Source organism: Strix aluco, chromosome 4 (assembly GCF_031877795.1).
Source record: "Strix aluco isolate bStrAlu1 chromosome 4, bStrAlu1.hap1, whole genome shotgun sequence".
NCBI lineage: Eukaryota > Metazoa > Chordata > Aves > Strigiformes > Strigidae > Strix > Strix aluco.
This window is the reverse complement of record NC_133934.1, coordinates 124,493,456-124,505,345: the sequence shown is the minus strand read 5'-3', so window position 1 is coordinate 124,505,345 and position 11,890 is coordinate 124,493,456. Positions and strand designations below refer to the sequence as shown.

The window sequence follows — 11,890 nt, the reverse complement described above, 5'->3', positions numbered from 1 at the left end:
ATTTTAGTAATGTTTTTGGCTTTGTCTTTTTTCGGCTCTTCCACTCCCCTGCAAAGCGACAGTGGGGAGTTGCAGGGTGACCTGCCTCACACACAGGAGCCACTGCTTTGCATTGCTACACACCTGGCTGGACCGTGAGTGAGGTGCTAAGGCGCTTAAGGGTTTTAATTTGGGCGATTAAATTCTCCAGTATTAATGCTAGGGGTGTTCCTCTCCATGAAATAATACCATCCATATAAACTTGATCAGCAAATATAAGGAGCCATCAAAAGTTAACGCTGTAGTTACACAAGTACTACAAAGTTATAATCACTTTATATCCTTCCTATGGGCTTGGTCTTTTGCACAGCCCTGCTTAAGAATAAGCAAAGTTCAGAAACCCAGGCCCATGATTTTGACAGAAGGAGCTGGCTGTCCCTGTGAGTCAGGACAGTACAAATGATAAGAGACGCAGAGCATGGAAGCAATGAAACTGCAGATTTTAGAGATTATTTTCCTGGCTTTCCCAAATTCATTTGAAATGTGCAACTACTCCCCAGAACTACATGCACACAACAAATACACCTATTTGCAAATAAGGAGCAGCATTTTGCCCTCTGACATTTACTTTATTTCTTTAAGAAACTGGGGGGAAAAAATGTAGACCCACTAAAGTCGGTGGGAAGTTTCCACTAACAGGATCAGAGTTCATTCTACAGTAAGTACAATATACTGAAAATCAACTTGAAACTTATTCTTTGTTTTATAAACTAAGTGAATGAATGCAAGGAATCTAGCTCTGAGCCCTTCAAGTTTTCTACCTCTTGCATTTTGGGGGGTTGTTCACATTTTTAAAAGGCTACTTCATGCCTCAAGACTTCAAATCTTTTTCCAGTCACATAAGTCAGCAGAAGTCCTTTACATATTTCACACAGTCTAGGTAAGCCCATACTAAAAAATATCCCTTTCCTAGAAAAAAGAAAAATGTATACAATTACTCCAGTGTTAACCTGTTCATGTCCTCAGCCCCTGGGGTATTTTAACCATCTGGATGGGTACTTCACTTCAGTGGTGTCTGTTACTCCCTGCCTGCCCCACTGCTGAAATGGGCACAGAGCAGCAGTGGCCAAGGTGAGGGAAAGGACAGCTGACAGCGCAGGTGTGTGACAAACTATCTGCTGTGCACGTTTAGCTACATTAGCTCTGCAATACACTTAAATAGATGTTTGGGGAAAACAACAAAAAATTGTGTTTAATAACTGGGAAGCAACGCTGAGGAATGCACACCAAGGGCTGAAAAGTAAAGGAAACTATGTGGCAAGGACAATTACCAGTCAGTTAATAGAAAAAATAGTTAACCTGCATTTACAATGAACATGGGTGTTACCTAATCCTTATTGTCATCCCATAGTAGTAGGATTTCGGTTAGGAAGAGTGTACCTGACAACATATTAGAGTTTGCAGCAACAACTTTTCACTTACAGATAATCTACTGCTATTCATAAACATATTTATCTATTAGTTCCTAGGAAAAAAAAAAAAAAAAAGTCATGGTATCTTCTCATTCTCAGGGGTCCTATACACGTTACAGCCTGGAAGTCAAAAGCTGATTGCCAGGAAAATGCTGCTTACATAAACAGCAAAAGCACCCAGCCTGATTACACCCCTTCCAGATTTCACTGAGGCACTCAGCAGGTTCTGAAGTTGCTGTCATTGACTTCTCAGGACGCTCTGGGATGGCACTGCCATTTACCTACAAACTGTTCCATAAACTTGAAGTGGTTTTGAATCATTTGCAACAACAGCTGATCAAACAAGCTTTTTACAAGCCTCGCATTCCCCTGTGTAACCCTTCTATAGACAGCAAAGAGAAACCTGCAGTCAGAGCCCTGGCAAACCAGCCGAGGGAAATCCAAGTAGTAAACCAGAGTCTTATATCTCTGCTGATTATTAAATACTAAACAAGTTTATTTTTGTCTGCCCTCTCATCACAAAATATTTTTTATAGGTTTTTTTATGTACGTCACCTACAAGCCTAAGGAATCGGGAGTCCTACAAGTTCTTTGCAGCACAGCGAGCCAGCCGAGCAGCGCTGGCCTTATTTCCCAGCACGCCAACACTCCCTCTCACTAACGAGCAACCAAACAAAAACACGGCAGATGATTCCCTCCAGCTGCCCACTGCTCTGCGGTTTTTTCCCTTAAAGGACAAGCCAGTCCAAAATGTGCATGTCATCAGGCTCCTCCATTAGAGCTCATTAATTCGCAGCTCCTCAGACTCTAAACCCTGCGCATTTTTTTGCTTTCTGAAACAAATGAAGAGCTGTGGAGACAGTTTGTAGTAACACCAGACAAGTTTAACTACTACCAGTTTTGCCTATTCTATCAAGTTCAGCATCCCAGCTCCTTACTCAGCACTCCCAGCTCTCGGGGTGTCCTTGGCAGCTGTACTTCTGATCATCTTAAGAGGGGAAAAAACCACATTCAGTAGAGTACTGAACGCTCAGCTTGCATACTAGCAACCCGAGAATAACTCAGCAATTTATATAGCTGGCCACAAACTGGTCTCTATTTTATCGAGCCCCGCCGCCTGCCAAGCAGGACTATTTTTGTCACACTTATTTCCCCACTGTTTTTTTTTCGGTGACGCGCACACAGCAAGCTGCCGGAGCAGCTGAGCCACAAGTTGCGGATGAAAAGCAGGTCCTGCCCAAAAAACACCCCTCACCACCACCAGCTCTGGGAAACCTTTTCCCCCACAGTGGCAATGCCAGGGGTCATGCTCGCACCGGCCCCGGGGCTCGGGGTCTGAGACACCAGCGCACCCCTCCCCGGGCTGGGCTCTGCTCAGGGCAGCCGCCGCCCCAAACCCCACTGCCCTGATACGCTATCGGGCCCGCAGTGGCCACCTTGCCCGTTTTTCTGCTCAAACCACCATCCTGGGGGCACCGGCCGCCCCCCCAAAGCCCCAGCCTGGCTCAGTGGGCTGCCGGCCCCCACCCGCAGCGGGGCAGGGCCCCGGGGGCTGCCGACACCACCAGGAGGGTCTTCCTCACCCCCCACCCCCCCACTAGTTCCCCTTCACAGACAGAGGATAGGTTTATGCTTTAAATACATTTTATTTATTACCGAATTTGGCATTATTAATTTTTTTAATCTTCCATAAAGATTTTCATGCATAACTTGAAACTTGTCAACTGCAACAGTCGAGTGGTTACTTTAGAAGAGACACTTGAACAGAGACAAACATCCAGAGTACAAACAGCTGTATCTGAATTAACAAAACTTGTCTATTACTAACCTTATAAAGCAGGACGTGCCTTCCCTTTTATCAAAACCAAGCTGACAGATCTGCCTTTATACACACCCAACAGAATAAACTCTGTTATCGGCAAGGACGTTTTCCTTAAACGTTAGAAAAAAAAATACAAAGCAAAGAATGGAGTGACTGTCCATAAACCAGTCTATACTTCAGTCCTCTTTAATCTACTTCTTCGATGGTCGGGCCACCAGAGCCACCTGCCCCAGCGCCTCCAGCTCCCTGGTACAATTTTGTGACGATCGGGTTGCAGAGTTTCTCCAGCTCCTTCTGCTTGTGCTCGTACTCTTCTTTCTCAGCCATCTGGTTGCGATCGAGCCAAGAGACCACCTCCCGGCACTTGTCGAGCACTTTCTGCTTGTCCTGGTCACTGATCTTTCCCTTCAGTTTATCATCCTCCACCGTCTGCTTCATGTTGTAAGTGTAGGACTCGAGGGAGTTCTTGGCTGACACCCGATCTCGGTTAGCTTCGTCCTCCGCTTTGTATTTCTCCGCTTCTTGCACCATACGGTCAATGTCATCCTTGCTAAGGCGACCCTTGTCGTTGGTGATGGTGATCTTGTTCTCCTTACCCGTGCTCTTGTCCACGGCACTGACATTCAGGATACCATTGGCATCGATGTCAAAAGTGACCTCGATCTGGGGGACTCCGCGGGGTGCCGGCGGGATGCCCGTTAGGTCAAATTTGCCCAGCAAGTTGTTGTCCTTCGTCATAGCCCTCTCACCCTCGTACACCTGGACCAGGACACTGCTCTGGTTGTCCGAGTAGGTGGTGAAGGTCTGAGTTTGTTTGGTGGGAATGGTGGTGTTGCGCTTGATGAGAGCAGTCATCACTCCACCAGCTGTCTCGATGCCCAGGGACAGAGGGGTGACATCTAACAGGAGCAGATCCTGCACATTCTCAGACTTGTCTCCCATGAGGATAGCTGCTTGCACGGCAGCGCCATAGGCAACAGCCTCATCGGGGTTGATGCTCTTGTTGAGCTCTTTGCCATTGAAGAAGTCCTGTAGCAGCTTTTGGATCTTGGGGATACGAGTGGAGCCACCCACCAGCACGATCTCCTGGATCTGGCCCTTGTCTAGCTTGGCATCGCGCAGAGCCTTCTCCACAGGCTCCAGGGTGCCACGGAAGAGATCAGCATTGAGCTCCTCAAAGCGGGCACGAGTAATAGAGGTGTAGAAGTCAATGCCCTCGTAGAGGGAGTCGATCTCAATGCTAGCTTGCGTGGAAGAGCTGAGGGTGCGCTTTGCCCTCTCACAAGCTGTACGCAGCCGCCTCACCGCTCGCTTGTTGCCAGCAATGTCGCGCTTGTGCTTGCGCTTGAATTCTTCCACAAAATGGTTCACCATGCGGTTGTCAAAGTCCTCCCCACCCAGATGGGTGTCACCAGCTGTGGACTTCACCTCAAAGATGCCATCCTCAATGGTAAGGATAGACACATCAAAAGTGCCCCCTCCCAAGTCAAAGATGAGAACATTCTTCTCTCCAGCCCGGGTACCTTTCTTGTCCAAGCCATAGGCTATAGCAGCTGCTGTGGGCTCGTTGATAATACGCATCACATTCAGGCCAGTGATGGTGCCAGCATCTTTGGTGGCCTGGCGCTGGGAGTCGTTGAAGTAAGCAGGCACTGTGATGACAGCATTCTGCACCTTCCGCCCCAGATAGGCCTCAGCAATCTCCTTCATCTTGGTAAGGACCATGGAGCTGATCTCCTCTGGGAAGAAGGTCTTCATCTCACCCTTGTACTCCACTTGCACCTTGGGCTTGCCGCTCTCATTCACCACACGGAAGGGCCAGTGCTTCATGTCAGACTGCACCGTGGGGTCATCATACTTGCGGCCGATGAGACGCTTGGCATCAAAGATGGTGTTGGTGGGGTTCATAGCCACCTGGTTCTTGGCAGCGTCACCAATGAGGCGCTCTGTATCGGTGAAGGCCACATAGCTGGGCGTCGTACGGTTGCCCTGGTCATTGGCGATGATCTCCACTTTCCCATGCTGAAAGACACCCACGCAGGAGTACGTGGTGCCCAGGTCGATGCCGATTGCCGGCCCTTTAGCAGACATGGTAACAGGTTTCTCCGATCAGCTACTCACTCGCGGTCGCGTCTCCCGCCGCCCGCTCTCGCTGCTCTCCGCGGCGCGATGTGCCGTCACGGAGCCGCTGGCGCCCGCTTTATAGCCGGCTCCGCCGTCTTCTGGAACCTGCCAGAACCCTGCTGGCCAATCTAGAAGCCCGCCCGCCAGTACTGGCCAATCGCCTCCGTGATTCGCCGAAGAGCACCCGCCCCCTCCATCGTGGCCAATCAGAACCGTGGCACCCACCCGTCAGCCCAGCCCTCCCCGCTGTGCCGCTGCCAGACCGCGCTTCTTCCTGGTTTTTCTCGACCCGTCTAGGTTTACAGGCTGCGCCACCAGCTTCGACCAATCACCGATCGCGCTTCGCATTCGCCCCGCCTCCGTCCCGAAACTCTGCTAGAAAGTTCCAGTGGACGTCAGACGCAAGGTCGGGGATTGACATCAGCGTCATCCAATAGTGATCAGGAATTCGGGTGAGAGGCGGGGGGAGGGCCGCCGCCGGGAGGCGAGCTGGGCTGGGTGGTCGCTAAGCGACTCGACTCGCGCTCCTAAGGGGCATGGCGATGGGCGTGCGCACACCCCTCCTCCTCCTCCTCCGCTTCTCCTCCTCCTCCTTCTCTTCCTCCTCCTGCTCCTCTTTCTCCTCCGTCCCCTCCCCGTCCCCCGTCCCTCCCCCTTCCGCGGCCGCACGGAGCCCGCGAGCGGCGGCCTTTAGGAGCGCGGGGGATGAGGCGGGAGCGGGGCCGCGCCCCGCGCTCGCAGCTCGCCTCCCAGCGTTTGTAATTCCTGACAGTTCAGTGTAACGCTGCGTGTCATCTCCCAGCCAGCCGCCCGCTGGTGGGGAATTTACCCTTATTTGGTCGCAAGGCGGCAGAAATTCAACCCCCACCTCTCCACACACACCCTCCCCTCCTTCCAGCCTCCCCCCGTCATGTCAGCGCCAAACGGCCGCCGAGCCGCCCCTCCCGCCGCGGCGACCCCCGCCCTGAGGTAAATTCTCGTCAGCGCGACTGACTTCGCGCCCTCCCGCCATGGCAGAGGGAGAGTGCCGCGGCGAGCAAAGGCTGAGGCAGTTTTTCGCCTTATTTTGTCTGAACTTGGCAGGCTGACAGTCCTCCTTGCGCACATCCCCCGGTTTGTGCCCTCGCCCGGCCGCCCTGAGCAGCCGCCCTGAACCGGCGGAGCTGTTGTCACCGCTGCTGCTGGTACTGAGGTGGTAGGGAGCCTGCCCCGGGAGCAGAAGGCCGGCTATGGCATCTGGCTTTCCCCTCTGAAAGAAGTAGTTCAGGGGCTTGGGGAGCCCTGCTGCTGCGTCTTTCTGCGTGGTGACCATTCTTGAAACGCCTCCAAATTTCCTTCTGTTGTGCTAATGTAAAATGTCGTCACGCCTACATTTAGCAAAAGCTACGAAGCTATTAACTCGGAGCTAGGAAAGGCCTTTGAAAATATATTAAACATGAAAATCTGCTGTGGTTCCTCCAGATTATTCCTCCTTACTTTGAGACAAACACTTCAAAATATTGCAGTTCTAGTAAGGAGAGCAAAATACCATGCTGAGATCTTTTTTCCTTGGGAGTCTTAGTGAGTAGCTCCTGTTGGATATCTCCTTTAAAAGTGCAGCTAAAAGTCTGCTACCCAGAGACTTTACGTGGATTAAGGATTAAATACGCTCTATGCTGAAATCATCTTTCATTAATTTTGTCCCCAGCCTTCAGCATTATGCTACAGCAGCCCTCACAGAAAATGTTACAGCTTTTCCCAGAATGATTTGTGCTCATGCAGTTATTAGAGATACTCTTAACTCCCGTTCAAAAACATCCTTGTTTCAGTGTAGTTTTCAAAGCCTTTTTACAAGACATGAGGATTCCACCTCTGTTGTGTAGTATGTCTGTATCTAGTTTTGAGATGGAAGATCTTCAGTTTCTGATGGTAAATACTATACATGCTTAAATAATTGTTATTCTTCCGCATGTCCTGGTCTTTTTTCACGTGGGTTCTCTGACCTTGGAGAAATCCGAAAGAAGTCGATAGAATCCAAAAGAAGTCAATGGAAAATGGAAACTGTCAGCTCGCTCCAGCTCCAACAAGAGCTGCTCTGTACATACTGTATGCATATTTCTCTGAAGGGAAGGGTGTCGGTTTCTCCTGTAGTTAGTTAGACCAGGGACTGATTCATCACGGAACTATCTCTTCCTGCAATTCACTGCTACTTCATTCGGTTGATTGTATAATACGGAGCAAGGAGAAATGCCAGAGCCGTACAAAGAGAGTTGGCTGCTAAATTCCGTTTCAGCTGAAAAGTTGTTATTTATTATTTGTATCCTTGTGAGGACTGTCCCTTAGGAGCACTAGTAACGCACGAGAACCCTGTTTTGATAGCAGCAGAACAAACCCTGTTATTTCAGAGTCAAGAGAGGCTTCCTGCCTCAAAAATGTATGTTCAGAAACAAGAGATGGAGAGAAAAGTGGACTAAGAAATAACACAGTATTGATTAACACAGTAAGCAGTCTTTGCAGCAAAATGAGTTTGATATCTCATTTAAGTGTAGCTGTAATCAAACAGGTTTTATCAGATTTAGAAGTGACATTTCATTAATTTGGCCCAAAGCTTTTAGCTATATGTTTTATCAGCCCAGGCACAAAATAAATACAACAGCTCCAGATAAACCTTGTTTGGGGTTTCCTTGGCCCAATAACTAGTGTGGCCTCAATATGGTTGTGCTGATACCCAGATGTGCTGATAACCTGCTAAAGAGGTGTTTGCATTGACTGGATTACTGCTTACCCTGATAATACTCCCTCCGTCCTATTTATTTCATCATTTGAGTTGTTGTTTTGCTGGAGTAAATTTGGGGAAAAGATCTTGGAGGAATGTATGGGCATATCATTTTGATGCTAATGGTGTAAATGACACACTCAGGGCCATTCTCAGGAAAAATCAAAAGGTCTGTAGGCTCAGGTTACCAAACACTTCATTTAGCCTGTTGCAGAAGTGTTTCTTTTCCAGCTGAGCAAGCAGGTGCTGTTTTCTTCTTGTACAACGGTATGTATAGGCCTCAGCTGCTTTTTAAGCTTTTGTTGCTAATCAGAAGTTCACGTGATGTTCTTGCCATCATCTCTCATCTCTTACCGAGGTCCTTAGAGAAGGTCCAGTCGAACTAGAGGGAGCCACCTCTAAAACCTCATTAGACTTATTCTCTTCTCAGCAGAGCTATTACAAGCCTGCTTTTTGTCAGCAGTTCTCTGAGACTTGCAGCACAGTTTGTGAACCAACGCATCTACGCAGTCATCCTCTCATATGGGAAGAGCCACATGATTTTCTTTTATGTTGCTTCATATGCAGTCATATTATAGGTGAGCCAAACAGACTGGTTCTGAAATTAAAGAGTGAGCTTTACGGTGAGGACTTCAGCACAAGTTTGATTTTCCCTTTAACAAAACATTCGCTGTTATTCCCCCATCCTGAATCTGTAAGCCGTATTTTCATAGTCACTTCCAGAAGAGCCAGTCGGTGCCTCTGGAAGTAGCAGGCCTCTTTCTGATCCATTTATTTTGTGTTTAGGATCAATAATGCACCATGTCTCCTCTTTGGCAGCGTTATGTAATACGCTCTAGGCTATTCTCCATTACACCACCCAGCCAGAAATGAAGATGATATTTAGATTTCTGCAGTGAAGCAAGAGCTCAGTATCTAGAGCAGAACTGAGCGCTCAGCCCTTTATCTTGAAAAAAGCAAGATTTTTTCCCACATATTTCATAATGCAATGTAGTATAAAAATAGGAGTGAACACAAGTTACAGTTCGATCAGAGATCAGCCACTTGGATCATTACAGCTATAAAGTTGAAATGCAGTGGTCTCTTCAGGTTTGGCAATCAGAAGATCCTGGACCTTAAATTCTCATATCCATTTCCCTCATATCTGTAAGGGACTCTGTCGGCCATTTTGTCTCGGCATTGCTGTTACGCCATTACCCCCTCCCCGAGCCGCAGGGTGGTGTAAGATGGCAGCTCTCTGTTTCAGCCCCACGCTGTTTCACAGGCCGGGCCTCGACGTCCCGTTGCCGGGAGGACAAAATCCGCCCGGAGCTGGAAAAGCTGCGCGTGCGCGCAGGGCCGGGGGACGAGGGGGATGCGCGGAAGCTGAAGGCGTCAATGGCTGACCCCCACCTCGGTATGAGCACTGTGGACAGCTGGGCATGCGCACATGGGGGACCACGGGGCGGCGAATGTGCAACTGAGCTCTGTGGCAACGAGCGAACTCGTGGTGGGGACTGTGTAAAAGGGGCTGCGTGCGCCGCTTTGGGTAAGCTTCTTGCTTGCGGTACTTTCTCGCTTGCCTTCGCTGTATCGCTCTCCGAAGCTCGCGCTTGCCGAAGCTTCTCGTCTGCCGAAGCTTTTCCCTGGCTGGAGCTTCTCGCTTGCTCTCTCTCCATCGCCTACAGAAGATTCTCCATTGCCTGTGGGATTCCTGCCATCACCTGCACCGGGAGCGAACCACCGGAACGCCACCAGATTAGAGGTGGTGGTAACTAGTATTGCTGCATCTCTTTTGTTTGTTTGCTTAGGTATTTTGACTTTTCCTTTTTTCTTCTTTCTGTCCTATCGCTATTATCTTTATTTCGTAAAATAAAGCTCATAAGGTTTGCGCGGCATCTGACCTCGTTTGCGTCTTAATCTCGCTCTTGGGATCATTGAAGAACCCTCCCCGATATTGGATCGGGACAGTATCCATTTCCCTAGTAAGACTATCCAGAAAACTGCATAAATCAGATTGTGTTGGTGAGGATAAACAAATTATTTTATACTACAGCAATCAGTTTGGAAAAGTCTAAGCCACAGCTGTTCTAAGAACAAATAATTCTTTGTCATAATACATTTTCATCAGTGAAAATCTTCACCTCATTTATATTTGTGACTGTATGTCTAGAATGAGAACAGATTCTTCTGACAAGGTGCTCTTGTGTTAAAAATCGTAGTGTACGTGGGGGGAACTAGAACTGTTCTGTGTTACTTTGTTTTCATAGAACTCTACTTTTTGCACACAGATGCTCCTCCTTAATTTGAAAGGCAGCCACAATACATGATGCTTCTTAAATAAGTGTTCCTTTGGTTTTGTGAATAACAAACTGAAGTTCTGCAAATCAGTATAACGTGTTTTTGGCAAATTACGCAAAGGCATGGTCAGTAATATGGAAATATTCAGAACAGCAGGATACAGGGTCCAGTAATTTGGTATTGCCAAACCAGAAGTTCAAAAATCATGAGTCAGATCTCCTAAAATTATCAACCTAGTTTAAAATTATGAGCTTAAAATACACGTGGCTTTATTCACCTTCTGGCTTTTTAATCTTAGCATATGTTCAGATGACACTTTTAGGATTTTCCATGTAATTTGCAGAGCTCATTTTTTTTTAATAAATAAACTAGCTGATTACACCATCTCACAACTAAAACCAGGCTGCCTCAGACTGATTAGAGTCAATAAAATTATGGAAGTTGTCAACACCGATTAAACTAACGCTTGATATTTCAAGGAATAATTATTTTATAATTAAGTGGTTTTAAAGCGCATTTATTTACATAGACTTCTGACAGTTTGCTGAGGGATGATTAAAAGCTGAGGTTAGTGTCACTAGTGCTAGCTAGATAAACCGGTGCGCTGTGCATTTTAGGCAGTCAGTTCTTTCCTTTCCTGTAACTGCAGCCTCCTTTCCTCGCAGGCAGTGCCAGCTCTACTGGCAGTAATAAATAAGGGAGTTGAAAGCAGATAGTTTGCAAGTAATCACAGAATCAGATCTCAGAAAAGGACCTCAACAGGTCATTTGTGTCTAACCAAAATCTCTTTTCTTACAACTTAAGGCAATTATTTCTATTCCTATCGATTGTGGATAGGAAAAAATGTTACTCCATTTTTCTTTGCAACTGGCTTTTATATACATGAAGATCATCATGTTTGCCCTCTACCATCTCTTCTGTAAGATGACCTAAAATCATTCAGTCTGTGCTCAAAGTTTTCTTGGTTTCCCAACATTCTCACTGCTTTCTCCTGGATTCTCTGCATGCAACTTGTATCTTATGTTTCAAGTCCCATGATCAAAACTGGAGACACTGCTAGTCATACCTGAGCAGTTCTGAAGGAGCAGGTTATACTCCAGTTTAGACAGTAGAGTTTTTACCTTTATTTGCAACAGCATGATGTTGCAGACTCATTTTCAGAAGCTGATCCAAAGCAACACGTTGAATCCTTTCAATTAAGTAGCTGTTCCTTTACTTCCACAGCTAGTGTTTCCAGTTTACGCTTGTTCCTATTAAATAGCATCTCATGTTTTCAGATCATGTTTGCACCTTGCCAGGATTATTTTGAATTCTAATCTTACGTTCTAGGATACTTGAAGTCAAACTCTGCTTGGTCTTGTTTGAAGATACTAAAAGGATACTCTATATGGTCCAAGGGGTGAATAAATGAAAGCGGAGAATTTTGTCTAGGACCGCTGTGAATGGGGTTAAACAACA

At 47.3% G+C, this 11,890-nt stretch overlaps 1 protein-coding gene across 1 annotated transcript; it reads right to left on the bottom strand.

The window, feature by feature from the left end:
- Window positions 1-3,077: 3,077 nt before the first annotated feature.
- On the bottom strand, window positions 3,078-5,493 carry HSPA2 (heat shock protein family A (Hsp70) member 2). The gene has a single exon (XM_074820976.1). The coding sequence runs from the start codon at window positions 5,362-5,364 to the stop codon at window positions 3,460-3,462; it is 1,905 nt and encodes a 634-aa protein (XP_074677077.1). The 5' UTR covers window positions 5,365-5,493; the 3' UTR covers window positions 3,078-3,459.
- Between the last annotated feature and the right edge of the window lie 6,397 nt (window positions 5,494-11,890).